The 17,840-nt window shown below is 58.4% G+C and overlaps 5 protein-coding genes across 5 annotated transcripts; 2 read left to right on the top strand and 3 right to left on the bottom strand.

Annotated features, from left to right (window-relative positions):
* Positions 1 to 1,047: 1,047 nt before the first annotated feature.
* On the bottom strand, positions 1,048 to 1,200 carry MKK02DRAFT_14923 (Homeodomain-like protein; the record flags this gene model as incomplete). The annotated part of the gene is made up of 1 exon (XM_053085552.1): positions 1,048 to 1,200. A coding segment is annotated over one exon (153 nt), but the record flags the coding sequence as incomplete, so codon positions are not given.
* Positions 1,201 to 4,343: 3,143 nt separating this feature from the next.
* MKK02DRAFT_33657 (uncharacterized protein) lies at positions 4,344 to 5,531 on the bottom strand (the record flags this gene model as incomplete). The annotated part of the gene is made up of 1 exon (XM_053088762.1): positions 4,344 to 5,531. One exon carries the CDS (start codon positions 5,529 to 5,531, stop codon positions 4,344 to 4,346), a length of 1,188 nt encoding a protein of 395 aa, XP_052946236.1.
* A 1,408-nt stretch (positions 5,532 to 6,939) lies between these two features.
* MKK02DRAFT_45165 (uncharacterized protein) lies at positions 6,940 to 9,048 on the top strand (the record flags this gene model as incomplete). Its single annotated transcript, XM_053093268.1, has 8 exons — positions 6,940 to 7,014; positions 7,062 to 7,346; positions 7,396 to 7,553; positions 7,606 to 7,717; positions 7,773 to 7,797; positions 7,856 to 7,936; positions 7,984 to 8,101; positions 8,151 to 9,048. 8 exons carry the CDS (start codon positions 6,940 to 6,942, stop codon positions 9,046 to 9,048), a joined length of 1,752 nt encoding a protein of 583 aa, XP_052946235.1.
* A 414-nt stretch (positions 9,049 to 9,462) lies between these two features.
* Positions 9,463 to 10,632, bottom strand: MKK02DRAFT_26798 (uncharacterized protein; the record flags this gene model as incomplete). Its single annotated transcript, XM_053087258.1, has 7 exons — positions 9,463 to 9,504; positions 9,553 to 9,731; positions 9,781 to 10,063; positions 10,107 to 10,200; positions 10,248 to 10,363; positions 10,412 to 10,507; positions 10,558 to 10,632. The coding sequence occupies 7 exons, from the start codon at positions 10,630 to 10,632 to the stop codon at positions 9,463 to 9,465; spliced, it is 885 nt and encodes a 294-aa protein (XP_052946234.1).
* A 1,585-nt stretch (positions 10,633 to 12,217) lies between these two features.
* Positions 12,218 to 16,120, top strand: MKK02DRAFT_24491 (uncharacterized protein; the record flags this gene model as incomplete). The annotated part of the gene is made up of 12 exons (XM_053086900.1): positions 12,218 to 12,320; positions 12,384 to 12,514; positions 12,605 to 12,777; positions 12,821 to 12,996; positions 13,043 to 13,117; positions 13,168 to 13,382; positions 13,464 to 13,507; positions 13,553 to 13,938; positions 14,005 to 14,143; positions 14,193 to 14,861; positions 14,906 to 15,800; positions 15,863 to 16,120. 12 exons carry the CDS (start codon positions 12,218 to 12,220, stop codon positions 16,118 to 16,120), a joined length of 3,264 nt encoding a protein of 1,087 aa, XP_052946233.1.
* Positions 16,121 to 17,840: the final 1,720 nt, after the last annotated feature.

Genomic DNA, 17,840 nt, shown 5'->3' with positions numbered 1-17,840 from the left:
ACTGTCCAAACGCCCTCCCTCTCGGAAAGCATCGTACATCGCCTGCGCCATTTTGGCCTCCTCCTCCGTCTGCTGCCCACCCGAGCCGGTGTTGACCATGGGGGCGTTTCCGAAAGAGAATGCGGGGTTCGGGAGCGGTCCCGCCGGGTTGAAAGGCTCGGTCGCCAAAAAGTCAAACCCGCTCTGTTCGGAGGAGGACGAGCCAGAGAGCAGATCGGGTGACACGCCCGAGGGGTTGTAGGTTGATGAAGGAGGAGTAAGGAAGGTGGTGGAGAAGTCGGAGTCGGTGAAGGTGAAGGGGTGCGAGGGGTTCTCGCCGTCATCCTTGATGGAGGGGAGTTCGCTAGATCGACCGTTGTTGACGCCAGAGGAGAGCGGGTAGGAGACGATACGGGGAGGGGTAAAGGGACCCGAGGAGAGTAGCTGTGGTGCGCCAGGCATGGATGCTCGGCGAGTATTGTTGCGAATGGCGGTGAGATGAAGAGCGGAAGGCATGTGTCGGACCAGCGGGCTGAATTTTGGGCTGGACGGAGCGGCCGGTTGTACGCCGCGGACAGCATTCTCGACAAAGGTAGTCGATAGTGGGGTAGGGTAGGGGATGCTCCCCCGCCGCGCTGCCGCCGCCTGACCGATCACTGGGCTCCTCGGTCCCCCAGACGTCGACCCATTCCGCTTCGCCGCCCACATCTGGATCTTCTCCGCCTCGCCACTTGCCAACGAGACTCTCCGCCCGCCGTTTGGTAATGCGCTCTGCGGGATGGAGAGGGTATTCCGATCCGAGTTGTCCGGCGGATTCGAGGCTGCCTGAGCTGCTGCCTTTCTGGCGGCTGCCTCGGCTTCGACCTTTTCGCGCAATTCCCGTGGGAAAGGATGAGGGGGTTCTGGGGCGACGATGGCGGGGCGGGCGGCGATGATCTGGCTCTCGGGTGTCTTCTGCCCTTCGGCGGTTTTGAATGACTTTTCGAGCGCGACCTTGTCCTTGATCTGCTGGCCTTTGATTTTGGCGCGTCTACAAGTCAGCTGAGTTCCTGCCATCAAAATAGAAACTCACCTGTTCTGGAACCAAACCTGGACATTCCGTTTCGTCATCCCCAGCTCGCCAGCCAGCCACTCCCGCAACGCATTGTCCGGCTTTGAGTTGATCTCGAACCAATGCTCGAGTACTTTGAGCTGCTCCGGTGATGTTCGACGTCGATGTTTGATCTTGGACTTGTCAGATGTCTTCTTGCGATTTTTGATCAACCCGCCACTCTGCTCTTCCGCCACACTCGCCAGAGAGCGACGCCTGGATGGCCTCCAGAGGGGAGGAACATGGGCAGAAGCTTGATTTTTGACGCGGGGGAAGAGTTGGGAGAGTCTCGGGAGAGGATAGCCGGAGGGGGAACGGATAGGGGAAGCGCGATCTTGAAGCCAGCCAGGTGAAGAACTTACCTCCATGTTCCCATGGTACCATTCGCCCGGATGTTCGTCATCCTCCCACTCGCCGACCCATTCGTCGCCACCGACGAACCCATTGGGTCCGGGTCTCAACGCCATAGGCCGTTGGTGCGGTGCACCCGGAAAGTTGTTTGGTAGGGGTGGTGGTGGCATGCCAAAGTGGTAATTTTGCGATGGACCTGGGACTGGTTGATAGCCGTTTCCGAGAGCATGAGCGCCGCCATTGACGTTGATGAGAGGTAGCTGGTAGCCAGAGGGTAGTGGTGCTTCGTGTGGTGGCAGATGTGATCCGTTAGGGAAGATTGGGCCGGGGAACGAGAGAGAGGTGGTGAGGTGCGGCCGGTGATGAGGAGGCATTGCCGAGACTGAACCGAGGGGACCCGAGTGGTAATGTTGTGTAGAGGGTGTGACGAGTTGGGAGCCGGGGTGCATGGGGGTGTACATGTCTGCCGATTGTGGCTGAAGAGGGTGAGGGGGACCACCCTGTTGAAAGTACGGTGGGGTAGTATGTGATCCGTCCGCCGAGGGTGGGGTGGCACTTCCTGACTCATGCCACCATTGGTCCTGCTTGACAGGGGTGCCGGAGGGGATTGTACCGTGTGACGAGCTCGACGATAGACCGTTAAAGTAGCCGAGCTGCTGAGGTTGACTGTGTGAACCGATGACGGATCCCGAGGACGAGGAGGATGGCCCGGAGTTGGGGAACTCCATGAATGGCGAAAAGTCGAACGATGGGTCCTGGCCATACTCGTTGGGGGATGGGCGCCCAAAGGCTGATTGGTGAGGAAGGGCTGCCATCATTACAGCTGTACGAGGGGTAGTGATGAGGGAGAGAATGGGGCGGGGCGATCCGACCGATGGAGAGGGTGGACGTTTGCTCGTAGCTGGTCGAGAAGGGGAGGACGATGGCGAAGTGACTACCCGCGTGAGGGTGGCGAGGAAATGGCGGAGCGTCAAACCGACAGAAAGGATCGCCGAGGGTAAAGAGGGATTGAGGCGAAGCGCTACGCGTGTCAGCTCGTGTCTCGTCGCAGATCCTTTCAGTGAGGTAGTGAGGCGATGAGAAACGCGCTCCTCGCCTGGTAGCAGTCGCAGAATAGTCAAGCGATGTATGCGAAGGTTCACAGGAACGGCTGAGCGACGTACGAGGTAGATAGAGATAGATGATGCGCGTGTGATGAGGGCCGTCCTTTTACGCTTTAGATGAAGCACTACAGCTTGATAGTTGGGGTTGGATCGGACGCGGGTTGGTCGGGGTATAGGGCGAAATGAGCGTCGAGGTCAAGCTCGATATGTTGGAAGATATAGCTAGCTTCGAGCTGTTATAGATCAGTTTACTGATGGACGCTTGATATGGTCGAGATCGCGGGGTCAAGGTGGAGCAGTGGGGAGCCGAGACAAGGAGCAGTCAGGAGTAGGAGAGGGGAAGACCGGGCTTTGGGGTAGAGCTTTAAGGAGTGGGTGCGGAAGATGGTTACTGCACCGCACAGCTCCAACTCTGGCCTAGGGATGTGGATCCCAAACATGTGAGGGGGGATAACAGGCTAGCCGAATAGCAAGGGGTCGTGTGTGAAGACGCGGTGGGTCTCCGAATGGAGTCAGAAGCTGAGACAAAAGCTGTCCCGGCGAAGAGATGGAGTGTTGAAGTGGAGGGCAAGGGTAGATGAGAGACTCACGTGTCTGAGATGGAGATTTCCTGAGACCGACGCTTCCTCGCAGCAGGTCGCTCCTGTGCTTCCTCTGCCGCCTCCGTCTTGATGGTGTCCGATCTGCTCTTTCCTTGCGAAGCGATCTCGAAACAGCTCCGACCGTATCTGAATGGAGGGTGCGAAGCGAGAATTTCTTTCAACCGTGAATCGCGTTCGCTACGAGCCGTGGCTGGCGCTGCAAAGACGAAGAGCAGGTGGTAGTCGGAGCGTATCGCTGTCGATGCCGATCCAGACGGTTGCGAAGGTAAAAGACGGTGTATGCCTTTGTGGTTTGGAGCGAGAAAGGGGGCGTTGTCGAGCTGAACGTGCCCACACGGGTCGGGTAGCCGGTACGTTACAGAACGCACAGACACTCCGTAAAAGCGCAGAAAGGTTGCGCAAAGCTTTTGGGAGACCCAAGGCTCTGTGTGGGTTCGGAGTATTTAGTGAGGTATAGTAGGGTAGTAACTTTGGTAGTCACTGCTTTGGATGATACCATGCATCCGCAGCAAGAAAGGCCAGCAGAAGGTCCAGGGACGACGTGATCTACATCCGAAGCTCGAGGCGGCCCGAACGCGCTCAAACGGCACAGAACGGCGCGAGAAGGGAGGAAAGAAGACCGGTATGCGCAGATCCCGTAAGAGGTGACATCCCCCTTACCAAGACATGCGGAGAAATAGCTTCTAGCGGGAATTTCGAGCGGCTAATCCTCTTACACGTGGAGCCTGGGGACCGGCGCATCGGGCTGCTCGCTGCAGCTGCTGCAGCGCCAAGTGGCGCAGCTACTCTAGTGGCGTCAGGTGAGTCAGGCTAGTCAGGCTCGCTAGGCTCGGACATATGGGAGGCGAGTAACGCGCAGGGTGACATGAGATAGCGGCCAGCGTACATACAAGAGCCGGTAGCTCCGAGCCACCTGGTACCTGTATCATGGTTGCCGAAGGTTTGCGGAGGATAGAGGCACGCCCCTGCATGCATGCATGGGTCATCACGAGTGCAGGAATTCGCCGCTTTGCCTTTGGCATGTGCCAGCACGAGCGCCAGAACTTCCAGCACGCTCTCTCAGACGGCTATGGGCTGCGGAACTTATCCATCGCATCAACATGATCTAATGACTACACATGTCCAAACAGAGACTCAAGCTACAAGGCAGTTCCTATGTACAAAGTGAAGTCCAGAACGAGCTATTAATTTTAGTCCTGTCACTCCCGCCACCCAACCTCAGTCCCTCTCAGCCCCCAATCCCCGATTCCTGCTCCCCTCACCCTCGCCGATATCTGTCCCCTCGCTGCTCGTGACCGTAAAACTCGACACCCCGATCCCCGCCAAGAGCCCCTTATCCGCCAACACTGCGAGACTCTGCTTCTTTGACAGACCCCCACCACCCGCCATATCCTTCGGTCTCCGATTCTGGACGCCTCCCCTCCCACCGCCCACAAACTGCTTCTTCCCCGCCGCATCTGCTCCAGACCCGATCGACCCCTCCCGCATGGACGAGCCCATGCTCATGAAGCTTCGCCTGGAGCTGCCGGCGTCGCTCGAGCCAGACAAGGATGATTTGCCGCTTCCACTCGCTCGGCCAGGAAGGAGTACCTCTTTGGCTGACCGGTTCTGTACCCCGCCTCGTCCGCCGCCGACAAATTTGGGTTTGGGGCTGAGCGTTTCGAGCGCCTCCTGAACGTCCGGAGTGAAGGTGACGAGCGGGGATGTTGCCGAGTGAGAGGCGCCAGGACGAGGAGCGACCGGATCGTGCGATTCGGGAATAGGAACAAGGGGAGACGACTTCTTGGCTGATGTCTGGGCCGAGGGTTTCCGCCGGTTCTGCGCGCCTCCTCTGCCTCCTCCGACGAAGACTGGCTTCTCCTCTTTGACCGGCTTATTCACGACTTCCTTCCCCTTCCCCTTATCCTTCGAGCTCTTGCTCTTCAGCCACCCTTTCAGACCGCCCTCCTTCTTACTGCTGGGCGGGACTCCGCGTTCCGAAGCGTAGTCTGGATGGTGCCAGTCCGCCTCGGACCAGGGGTACTGCGCCGACGACGTCGGACTGAGTGGATAAGTCAGGATCGAGCCCGCAGATGAGGACGACGAGGAGGGCAAGGTCCCGGCGGTCGAGGCCGTACCGGCGCGGTACGAGTTATCCGAGATGGACGCCGACAAGGAGGATTTGGTAGGTGAGCGGTCTAGGAGGAGATGAGGAGTGGAGGCCGAGCTGATGGCAGATGGAGGAAGTTGCGCAGTGCGAGCGGCACGATGTTGATTTGGAGCGGCAGGTGGAGGGTATGAGATAGGATGTGACGCGCTGCCGTTGGAGTGGTATGAGCCGAGCTGGTCGGTGGATTGGGAAGGAAGGCGGCGCTGCATCGGTATGCTCTCGCCAAAGCCGGCTTGTCGCGCCGCTTGCTGCTCCATCACCTCCTGGAACGTCCGCCCAGCACGAGGCTGCACCCGAGTAGAGAATATGGCACGTGCAGGGCTACCACGCCCAGATGATAGATGAAAGGAGTGGCCGATGTGCTATCAAGATCAGCTCAGATCGCGTGCGGTCAGTGGACAACTCACCTGCTCCTGGAGGCGTTTCAATGCTGACCTTCGGACAGATCTATGCGGCGGATACGGAGAGCCGATATGAGAAGCTTGCTGCCGACTGGCGTCGAGAGCAGAGCGACGTGAGCGAAACCGTTGAATGGGGTATCCTTTGCGGGATAGTCAGGAGACGCCTTCGGGCCTGAAGGCTGAGTAGGAAGGTGAGGGTCAGTCGAGCTTCAGACGCGTTGATGGGTATCAAGGAGATGAATCAGCTGCTCGCCTTTATAACGCCACCATCAGAGCTTATCGCTCCGTCGTGCGTCTAGGAGCCTAAGGGATGGATTTGAAGAGCGAAAGGGACGCGTCGAAGGGGGATTGCGAGGCAGCCAATAGAGATAAGGCGGAGCAGCAGTCGGGATACAGCAGGGTGTATAGACAGTGATGAGACAGTCCGCATTCCCCATGGTTGTCCGCACAGGAGGATCTGGCGATCGCGCGGGCCGGGGGAAGCGAACTCAATATGCGTGCATCTAGGGTCAGATCATCGTCGGGACAGAGGACTGTGAACTCTAAGAGGCATCGTCGATGAGTAATGAGTGTCTGAAGGCTGTGTAACTCAAAGGGGGAGATGTTGATACAAGGACGAGTAGAGTTGTGTGATGGTGGTGGTGGTGGAAGGAGGTGTTGCGCGGACGAGCTCAAACACACGCTCTACTGCGCCGATTCCGTCGGAACCGATCGCCGAGACCTCGGCGAGCTTCGGCGGTGGCTGACGGAATCAAACGTCGATCCTTTTTCATGCCGTCATAATGTCTCGCCCCTGTGCCTTTTTGACGCGCCTTCTCTCCTCATCCGGCCACACTTCTCACCATCCATCGTCCGCTTGCAGCATTCCATGTCTCATCTATATTACGCCGTTAGACCGAAGAAGGCCACTGATCGGCGTCTCTCAGTGCATCTCAACGTGCAAAAGCCTGGAATCATGGACAGGAAAGTTGTAGGAAGGCGTAGCAGAGTCCGAGTTGGGCAGGTCGCCTGTCGTCGATCCCACAAAGTTCGGAGGGATTGGGTATAGGACAGGTACCGGTACTACAGTCGCCGATCAAGCAGGATTATGAAGAGCTCGCTAGGTTGTGCAAGGTGGTGTTCATATACAGACCACTTCTCGACTTTGACCTCTTCATCCTTCTTCTCACTGCTTTGATAGCTTTTACTCTCCCTCGACTTGCTCATACTCGGTGCAGGCCGCCTCCCTCCGCCCTCTCTCGACCGACCGCAACTTTCTCCCAAGATGTCGAACCAAGGCCTCATTGAGGTGTTCTCGCCATACGAGGCAGCTCAGATGCTTCTCGCCCAGACCGGTCTCGTGAGTCCACCTCTTCCTACCCCATCCTGGGCCAAGCTCACCCCTAGTCCGACATCTCCAAGACCCTCCTGGCAGGCACCTCCGGTCTGGCCGTGCAGGCGCTCGTGACCGGCTCTGTCCTCCAGCTGGTCCACCGCTACTTCCAGCGCCAGGCGCGCTTGAAGGCTCGGAGCGCACACGGCGGTGCAGGCACCCAAGACCCGCCTCTTGCCCGAGCGGGTGTCATGTGGCTCACTGGTCTCATCTGCGTACACGTCGTTCTGGTCTACATCACCAACGCCCGCGTACTCTTGATGAGCCAGCAATTCACCGCTGGGTACCTCATGGACTTTGTAAGTCTTGTCAATCCACTACAAGCCGATGTCTTGCTAAAGCTAGTAGTGGCTCGCCCAGCTGTCCAACCTCATCTTTACGGTCGTCCTTCTCCCGATCTTCCTCTTCTTTGCCTTCCGCGCATGGAACCTCTGGTCACGCCGCAAGGCCGTCATGGGTCTCTGCCTCGCCGCAGTCACCCCGGCCGTCGGGCTCGGTCTTGCCGCGTGAGCTGTGATGCACACTTGGAGGCTATGCGACTGTAGCTGACAATCATAGTGCCGCATTCGGCCTGCAGCACCCGTACCCCCTTGAGCAGATCGACAACTCTGCTTTTGCAGCGTGGTTGCCGTTCTTCATCTCCACCATCAAGAAACTGCAGTGGATCACGGTGAGTTAGACGCTGTCGCCGATCGAGCGTCCATAGGCTAGGCTGATCAAATCAGCTCGCTAGCTCTGCCGCCCAGTTCAGTAAGCTTCCAACTCTCTGGCTAAGTCCAAACTGCACGGGAATGAGCTGACACCTCAGTTGCCGCTTGCGTCTTCTCCGGCCTCATCTGCACCGGCCTTTTTGCGCACAAGAACTGCTGCGCTATCATGCCTGGATTCTGTACGTCCAGCTCCTTCGCTTCCCTCCTCTATAGCTGACAGTGACAGCTGGCAAGCTCGCCTTCGTGGCTGGTGAATCGCTCTTCCCGCTTGTGATCACCTCGGGCGCCATCCTCGCTGGAGATGTCATCACCAAGGTCTCCGTTTCGCCTATTGGCCCGCTCATGTGAGTCCTATCCCCCGATTCCGCCAGTAAAGACAAAGCTGACGACCAGCTCCCGAGCGGTCCACTCGTGCGCGCCAGCCATCTACTTCCACTGCCTCATGAACTCTCTCACCTCTGCCCAGCGGTACCGCGACACCCTGCGCGGGTCGATGTCTGCACACCGGCCGAGCCTTGGCGATATCCACGGCGGTGACGGCCAGCTCTCTGAGAAGATGAGCGAGGACGACACATTCTGCCCCGTCCCTGAGGATCTCGATACGCCTCTCGAGGTCGAGTACAACCCATCGTCCGCCAAAGGCCGGTTCAACCTCCCCAATATCTTCACCACCAGACCCAAGGACTCGCTCCCTACCTCCTTCAGCGACTCTGCGCCCGCGACCGCCCCCTCCGGCTCCCTCTCTGCCAAGCTCGGCAGCTTCACCCTCCCCTCGCCGATTCGTATGGCCTTCAACCGGGGTCCCGCCAAGGAAGCCGAAGAGCCCGAGGATCACTACACCCTCCGTTCGGCCGGGAGCGGGCGGCGCTCCTCGCTCGCCCGCGCGTGCTCGTACGGGTCCGCGAAAGCCGGCGAGCTCAAGTCCATGTCTGGCCTCAGCATCAAGCTGAACCACAACAAGCTTCCCCTGCCCATCGTGTCCTTCCAACCGCCCTTGGACCGCCGGGAGTCGGAGCAAATCTTTGTGGCGCACGAGGAGTTTGAGGGGTTGCCGCACACCCCCGGAGATGGGATGGGGGGAGGCAAGAAGGGACTCAGCCTCAATGATATCGAGGAGGGAGGGAGCGATGCGGCGTTGACGCCCAAGTACTTTACCCCGCCGAGGATCGCCAGTCCGAGCCCGATGTTTGGCGGCGAGTGGAAGGACGAGAACAGGGCCGGTCCGAGTAAGGCCCCGGACTTTGGGCGGAGCCCGGAGAGCGTGTACGAGGCTCAGGTCGGTCAGGCCTAGGTCGGGCCCAAGTGGGAGGTGCTTCTTTCAACCATATACCCCCTCTTTCTCTTTCTCGCTCTTGCGATTTCATAGCCTAGTTGGACGTTCTCATCTTCTTCGTCTCGGATACTTCTAGTTAGGGTCTGCATGTTCTACTCTTGGTTGCTTGTTATACTATTTCAGTAGCACTTGGTATATGCATCCCACCTGATCGCAGCTTGATTGCTTGGCGCAATGTCAGCCACGACCTCGACTCGCGCTTCCTCGTACACGACTCGGTAGCTCACTTCATACGATATGTACCTATAGCTGTACGACAACTCTCCCTCATATACCCCTGCTAATACTGCTTTTGCTTCGGGTCATGCACCCTTCTACTCGTACTTCAACGGGGTCTCCCCGACCTTCTACTGGCTCTCTGCCATCGAGACTCTATTGCCCCATCTGGGCTTTAGACTTCTCCGCTTCCAGTCGCTACCTTATCAGCTCTCTCCCAATTCTCACTCGGACGGGTCAGCTCACCTGGTACAGCATCTGTACCGCAATGTTGATGGACGAAGGGTGACCCGTTATCGTCACGAGCCGTTCCTCGGGGTTGGCGGGCTGACCAGGCTGAGCCGGTGTCCCCGGGTCCGCCACTCTGATCTGACACTGTGATTGCGCGCGAATCTCGTTGATCTTCGCTCCTGCCTTTCCGATGACTGGTGGATCAGCTCCACTCCTTTCTCCCTTGAGAAACCCTATACTCACTAGCTCCGACCAACGCGTTAGGGATGAAGATCTGTTGCGTATGTGCGCCCGGAACCGGTTGGCCCGGCACATACGAAGAACCTCCCCCACCTGCGCCCCCTGATGGCCCGCCATAGCTTGACCTCGAACCACCACCGCCATCCCCATTTCTAGATCCGCCTGACTGCTTGTACTGGCCTGATGCGGCGCCGGGGTTCCGGTCTTGATATTCGAGGAGGATGGTGCCGATGTAGTAGACGGCAATATGGACGGCGTCGGCTACGCCAGAAACGGAAAGGACACGCTAGAGATCAGCTGAGTGCAGCTTGAAGCAAAAAAAGACTGACCTCGGTGGATCCGGGGAGCATAGCTTCAGAAGCATTCAGACGAGCACCGCTGGCTTCCTGAATCTCCTTGATCTTGCTTCCGGCTTTACCGATACTATGATGTCAGCTTCGCTCCAGACAGGTGTCCTTGCATCAACTCACACGCTACCCATGCGGGAGTTGGGGATGATGAATTTGATGGTGACGGCTCGTGAGCCAGGGACGGAGGCGACGTCAAAGGGTTCGTCGTTGATGCGGCGGACTATCAGACCGAATGCCTAATTGTCAGCTGTAGACCGTGTGACGAGGCCGGGCCCATAGCTCACCTTGGCAACCGCGTCGAGTTGTCCAGAGACACTGAGGATGCGTTCGGGGTTTCCAGGAATAGATTCGGATACATTCACTCGGGCACTGCTCTTCTCCTTCATCGCGTCAGCTATGCGCTGTAGACATCGTCAACGCGCTAGCTTACTCTGATCTCGTTGACGTGCACACCAGCACGTCCAATAATGATACTCGCGTCCTGAGTGACGATCAAGCACCGCATGCTGATCTGCTGAGGCTGGTCGGACTTGCCGGAGGAGGAAGTGGGAGGTGCGGGCATGGAGTTGGCGGATGAGGGGCCGTCCCTACTCCGTCAGCCTGATTATACCCAAGTGCACATGCAACTCACCCGTTGGTGTGATCCTCGTCCATCTTGTCCGCTCTTCCGTCCTTGTCCTTGGCAGAGTCCCCGGCTTCCTCCTTTACTGCGCCGTTCCCGTTGCTCTTTTCCTTCTCAGCGTTCCCGTTCCCGTCACCGTTGGCGGACCCCGGCTGAGCGTCCAGAACCTCGTCCGACGCCGATTCCTCCTTTGCAACGACGGGTCCGACGGAGTACTCTCCGTCCTCCCTGTGCTCCTCCTTGACCCGCTTGGCGGATGTCTGGGCGGTCTCGGGCGAGAGCGGCGATGCGGCGCGTTTGCCTGTAGGAGGGGGCGAGGTTGACATTCGTGTATGAGGTGTGGGTCGGGATGAGGGTAAAGCAAAAGATCCGCGGTCAGTTCTGCTTTGATGCAGATGTAATCCAGAGAGAGAGATGCGGGGCGGAGCGGCAGCGGCAGCGACAGTGGTGGAAGGGCGACCAAGTGAATGACCGTAGATGATTGAGATGACCGTGCGAGTATGTGTAGAGATGTCGTGCCGTGTTGAGATTGGGGTAGAAGAGGGAGGGTCAGGTGAAGGAATGTAATGAGGGACAAGGCAGAGAGACTCACGAGTTGATCTACTTTCTTTGAGAGTGTCTCGCTGGGACAATCTAAACGTGGAGAGTGTATCAGCTGTGCGTGAAAGAGGGTATTAGTGTATGGCTGGTATAGCAATAACAAAGGAGCGCTCAGCATAAGGGAGTGCCCCTCGCTGGCTGCTGGCTCGCGGCGTTATGATCTCCTTAACCCGTGTGGCACTAATGACGCGTCCAGATCCCCTCCACCTTTGACCCGGCTTGTTTTCGCATCATCTGAAGACTGGATTTGTCGCTGGGAGGAGGAATCATAGGTGTAGGCTCACAGCTATGCATATGCTAGCTATCAGAACCGATACACTAGCATCACAGCTGCATGCTCATACCATCAGCTTTGCTGGTTCATATAGTAGCTGACGCGCTGTATCAAGTCCAAAGTTCCTATCCTCCACCTGCCGACCCTTGCTTTGCGTTAGATCACCGCCCGCCCGCCGCGCGAAAAATGGGTGCCCCTCCCTCGGACCCTCCTGTATCGGGGCATCCTATCCCGTCATCATCCACCTTTACCTTTCTACAAGCATCCACACCCACCAGGTCACTCACGCCTGCCAGTTCATACTGGTCCACCTGCAGCATCGCCTGCTACACGCCGGCAAAAGCGTAGCACACCCTTAAGCGGGTAAGCTATCGTTACCGTGCTCCCCCTGCGCGTTGTTTGCGCCGGAGCTGTAAGCGCCTGAAGCTCTCCTCTTCTTGTCGAATCTGTGAACGATGCTGATCCCTGTCGTAGCCGCAGACTCGGTCACATCTTGGTCCAGCTCCCACCGGGCTCTATTGATATTACACCAGCGACGGTGTCTTCTACACATTATCCTACGCCCTATCATCCAACCTCAGGTCTATCATCGCCATGCCCCTCCTCAAGCGCAAGCCGGTCCTGTACCATCCCCTCCCCTCCCTCGCCGCCATCCTCCAACCGCTCGGCTCTTCCTCCATCGCGATCAGCTTAGCAGGTCCATCCTCGCCCTCCTCGGGACCCACCGGCCCACCTAGCAAGTCCAGCAAGAAGGACAAAGGCACTGCTGCCGCTCCTGCCGAGTCGGAATTCGCCAGCCTCGCACCCTCCCTCCCCCCCATCCCGGCAGACGCGCCAGACGAGGACGCGCAGCTCGACCGCCTCCTCTCGCTCTTCAAGGACGATCTCGGCGTGAAGCGTAAAGATGCAAAGGGGCGGATCAGGGAGCATCTGCGCGTGGTCAAGGGACATCAGCTCACGGATGTCCTGGGTGCCGAGGAGGCCAACGAAGCTAGTACTTCGGGCGACAAGAAGAAGGGCAAGGCGGTGAATGTCATTGTGAACGGGACGGGGTATGAGGCACCGGAGGGTTCAGCCGGGGGCGAAGAATGGCGGATATGGGATAGAGAGTGTTTCTACGTCGAGGAGACGGGCGAGATATTTACAGATTACGAGTGAGTCTGTCCTACAGAAAGAGGGGGCAAGCTGAACGTCTAGGTCATACTGTAATCGCCTACAATTCCTCTCGCTTCCGCTGTACTCGTGCGAAGTTACGGGCAAGTCGGCACTGGCGTACCCCACAGCTCTGGCGTCTGAGCAACGTGAAGCTAGGCTGCTTCACACCCGCTTCCCCAGCCAACTGAAACGACCGGTTCTCAGCGCCTGCCAATTCCGTGAGCCACCTCTATCTCAGTTTTCCGCTACAAAGCTAACCCTCAGAAATCGAGGGCAAGCTGGACGCACTCGCAGATAAGATCTATGAACGCTTTGTCAATCGCTTCTTTGACGAAGAGAGTGAGTCTTGCTATCTGTTCCGACCGCGATCCTCCGCTGACCCCACTCAGAAGTATTCGTCGACGTGGACGGCGACAAATACCTCGCTCGTATAATCCGCACCTTCCCACCCAAAACCAACAGCGCTTCCACCCCTTCCAAAACCGCCGGTCCATACCATGCCCTCGCGTCCCAGTTGGACTTGCCCAATGAGGAAGTCATACGGAGAGACGACCCCATGGCGTATTTCTACAATGTGCGGTTGATTGAAGAGGGGGCGCCGGGAGTTTCGGGCGAAGAAGGTGACCCGATCAAGGGGTTCAGCGATGATGAGGGTAGATCAGTGGCGGGGGATGGAGAAGGCGAGAAATGGGAGGGGAGCGTGATGGAGGTCAAGGCGGATAAGATCTCGTGAGTTACTTTCGGCGCGTCATCTTGTACAGATCTCACCAGCAGGCGAGACCGGATCAACTTCTCTCGAGCCATTCTGAAACGATTCATCCGTGATTGTATCCACCGAGACGCGGCCGTCTACTCGCCCTGGCTGCTCAAGAAGGCCGTGGCGCTGCGGTACAATCTGCCTGTAGAGATGTCGGAGGAGGTGCGCAGGCATATTCAGGGGTACAAGGAGCGCCAGATGGAGAAGCGCAAGAGGGAGCGGGAGGAGCGGTTAGGTCTGCATGCGCCAGAAGAGGCGGTGGTTGAGGAGGAGATGCCGGCTGCCAAGAAGAAGCGGAAGTCGGTCAAGAAGGAGGGAGTGAGCGCGGCGGATGAGGCGGCGGAGGCGAGGAGGGCCGAGGAGGAGCGGAGGAAGAAGAGGCCACTCAAAGTGCCTACTGAGGGTGAGTCGCGGTGCGAAGCTGACGGGGTGGTCGGGCGCCACGTAGAGGGCAACGCTGATGCTTCAGACTTGCTTGTCGAGTACAATGCCGACCGCGATGCGTCAGCCGGCAGAATCGGTATGCGTCCATTTGCGAGCAAGGAGCTGCCGTTTGGCGACCAGTTCGAGCAGTTCTTGATGACCTGGAGTTTCCTGAATGTTCTGGGGTGAGCTTTTTCTGTGTGCCCTAGTTACGAAAGTCAACTAATGCTCTAGTGCCCCGCTGAATCTCTCCCCCTTCACTCTCGACGACTTCGAGTCCTCACTGTACCACACAGACCCCTCCACCCCCGCACCGCTCCTCACCGAGATCCATGCCTGCCTGCTCAACACCCTCGTTGCCGACCTCTCGGCAGGCAACGAGCCGGTCCGTCCTCTCAAGTACACCGGCAAATCCACCTCGGACGACATCGAATCGGACACGGACTACTGGGAGGGCAAGAAAGGGACGACCACCGAGACTCTCAAACCCATCGCTGAGCCCCTGTCTACCCTCTGGAAGAGCCGGGAACTACCCGCCCGGGATGGCCGCAAGGGATGGCAAGAGTCTCTTGTTGGATGCCTCTGGGATCGCGCCACACTCGATACCCTTCCGAGCTATCTCGACAACATCCTACACCTGACATTCGAGGACAAGCCTGCTCCTACGCGTCCGACATGGTCGACCGGGCCTGCCGCCACGTCGGGTCCACAGGGTCTCATTCTCAGTCGTCCGGATAAACGGTACCCCACTCTCCACTTTACGCACAAATTGGACATTATCCGGTTCTTGATTGAGCTGGCGGGGCAGACGGCGGTAGTCAGGGATTACCTCGAGGAGAGTACGACCAAGTTGACCGAGGTGCGGAAGGAACAGATGGACGTCAAGCGGGATTGGAAGCGGATGTACGTGCTCCTCCGATGCCGATTGTGCGTGACTGACGATGTAGACAAGCCGAGAAGGCCGAGCTGGAACCCAAGGAGATCAAGCCTGATGAGGACGAACCCATGAATGGGGACGGCGATCTGTCCGTCACTGTCAAGGGTGATCCCGCATCGCGATCCCCTAGTGTCCGCGGGAAAGCCAACGGAACGGCCCGCCCGCCAAAATCCAACCATACCAACGAAGCGGACGAGGACGAGCTTGACGATACCCCCACTCCACGTCTTGGAGACGACGATGTCGATACCTTTTCCGCCCCGCCGGCCTCGTCGCCCATCTCCGAGCTGGACGAGGAGGACGAGCCCGAGACGTCCGGTGCGGCCCGCCGGAAAGCTATGGCGGCCGCTGCGGCCGAACGGTCTGCGCAGGCGGTGGAGCGAAAAGTTGCACTCAACAAGCAGCGGGCGGTGGATAAGGAGAAGAAGGCGGGTTCGAGGCATGTCACCGCGGAGAAGAAACGGCTCGCGGACGAGGCGGAGGCTGTGGAGCGACGGCTGAGGGAACTGGAGTATGAATTCCGCGCGGCCATCTACACGCTGCGGGCCCGGCCGCTCGGGCTCGACCGGTATGGCAACAAAGTTTGGTGGATGGATGGACTGGGGAGTGCGCCGCTGGGAGCCAATGGAGCCGCGGAGGGCAAGGCGGGCGCGGCAGTGTGGGGAACAGGCAGGGTGTACCTCCAGGGCCCGGACGAGGGGGAAGTGGATATGCTGCGCTTGGCGGCTGGGCAGGCGCTAGCGCATCATTGGGGGGCGGGGCGGGGCGCGGATGGGCAAAAGTGGGAAGTGGACCCAGCGGAGGCCGAGCTCAAAAAGGAGGATCTGGAGCAAAGGCGGATAAGAGAGGAAGGGGATGGGAGATTGGGGCCGGGCGAGTGGGCAGTCTACGATACGCCAGAAGCAGTAAGTCTTGCCACACCATTTTCGGCTTTGTGAGCGAAAGGAATGTTGAGCTCATTGTGCAGCTTGCATCGTTTATCTCATACCTGAACCCTCGAGGAAACCGCGAACTCGCCCTGATCAAAATTTTCAAGCAGTGGCTGCCCGATATTGAGGCAGGCATGAAGCGTCGCCGAGTCATCACTGGTTTGGAAGAGGCAGAGGGGGAGGAAGGGGCCGCGAGGCGAGTGATCAAGACGCGGAAAGCAACGGGAGAGGAGGAGGGGTGGATGAACTGGAAGGTGAGCTCATTGTCGCTGAAGGATGGGCACTTAGCTGACTGATCAGAACAAAAGGGCTGTTTGAGCCTAGGGCGACGTATAGTCTGGCGTAGTCTAATCTTGGCGAGACCTCAGCCCCATTGAGAGAGCGAGAAGGCGGGCGAGGGCGGTATCTGCATAGTCATCTCAGTCTCCATTAGCCAGCTGGAGATGCAATATGTCATCAGTGTAGCTCATTTTCATGCTACAGCTACATCCTCCTGTGTGGTCACCAGCATCCAAGTCCTCGACCTGCGTGCTCGCACTGGACAGCATGAGAGTGTGAGGTGGTACAGCATGGCTCGGCCGGCATCGACCCCTTCGGCCGAAAGACATCGGCCGAGATGATGCGTTGAATTATCTGATTAGATTGCCTCGCGTCGACCGTCGCGAGAAAGGTAACTTGCGAAGCAAGAGACGTGATCGCCCCGTACGCAAAGAAGAAGAGCACCTCACATCATACACGCCGTATAGCGAGCGGATCGACCGACTGTGATACTCTACATTCGCTCGGCGAGGTGAGAGCCAACCTCTCACTTGAGCTGTTCCATGACTGACATCCTCTAGCATCGACACCCTTGTGTCCTTGAAGCGCCCATCATGGCGCGGTTGGAAGCTGATCTACCTTCCCCTACTCCATATACAGACCCTCTACTCCGCCTCAGAGCACTCTCAGCCCGGATCCTCCACCCCGACATCTTCCTCCCCATCCTCTCCTTCCTCCCCACCTCGGCCCTCCCCCCTCTCATCCGCACCTCTCGCGCCATATCCGCCCTCGCCGGACCGCTCTTATACACCGACCTCACCCTATCACCCTTCACCCATCACGCGCTACAAACACTGACATCCCCTTTGGCGTCCCTCGTCTTCTCCCCTGGGCTTGATGGCGCTCGTCTGTCGCCCTACGACCTCCGCGCGGTCCTAAGGGACTTTCCAAGCCGGAAGCGCTACCTCCTGGAATCAGCGCGGACGCTCCGGGTGCCCGCACATCACTCGCATGAGGCGCTGCCTAAGGGGATGGAGGATCTGAGGCTGGATATGGGGAAGGTGGAGACACTGCATCTAGTAGGAGGGAGGGCTGTCTGTCACCCTATCAAAGCCGGGGCGAGGTGCTCGTTCTTCCAGAATCTCAGGCCAAAGCTCATCGTCCTCGAATCTAGCCATCTGGATATCGGGCGTGTAGATGGTCTCAGCACGCAGGCTCACGAACGGTTCGAACACCTCGTCGTTAAGCTCTCCCCTCCGACCGGCTTCATCTACCCCCCTATTCCTGCACAATGCGTTTGGAGCGGCATCAGGCGCGTCACTATCGTCTTCACGCCGCCGACGTACCTGGACGAGAAGGGGCGGAAAGTCGTAGAGGGTTGGGCACCTACACATCAGCGTAGTTGTACAGGCGGGTCAGCGCGACGGCCTAGCTTTGCCGAGCTGGTCCAGCACATCGTCGAGGTGTCTGCAGGCGTGGGCCAGGTGGAGGTGATCGGAGCAGAGCTGCTCGACCCGCAATGGGTAGGGGCGGACGACTGTAGGGAATGGCGGGCAAGTGATCCCGGACTGCATCTGCAGGAGGATATAAGGAGGGCGAAAGAGACGATTGGCGGGATCTCCTTGATCGCAGGGATCGGCTCCTATCGGCTCGAGGAATGGAGGGCGACCAGGAAGGGTCATCTGCTGGATCTCGCCGAAGTATCAGCGGGCTCAAGGGCAAATGCAGAGACTTAAGTCGGTCAGCAAGAAACGATGG

Source organism: Dioszegia hungarica (assembly GCF_025882075.1).
Source record: "Dioszegia hungarica strain PDD-24b-2 chromosome Unknown MKK02contig_8, whole genome shotgun sequence".
Lineage (NCBI taxonomy): Eukaryota > Fungi > Basidiomycota > Tremellomycetes > Tremellales > Bulleribasidiaceae > Dioszegia > Dioszegia hungarica.
Note: the sequence above shows the minus strand (reverse complement) of the source record. Positions and strands in the feature narration are given on the sequence as shown.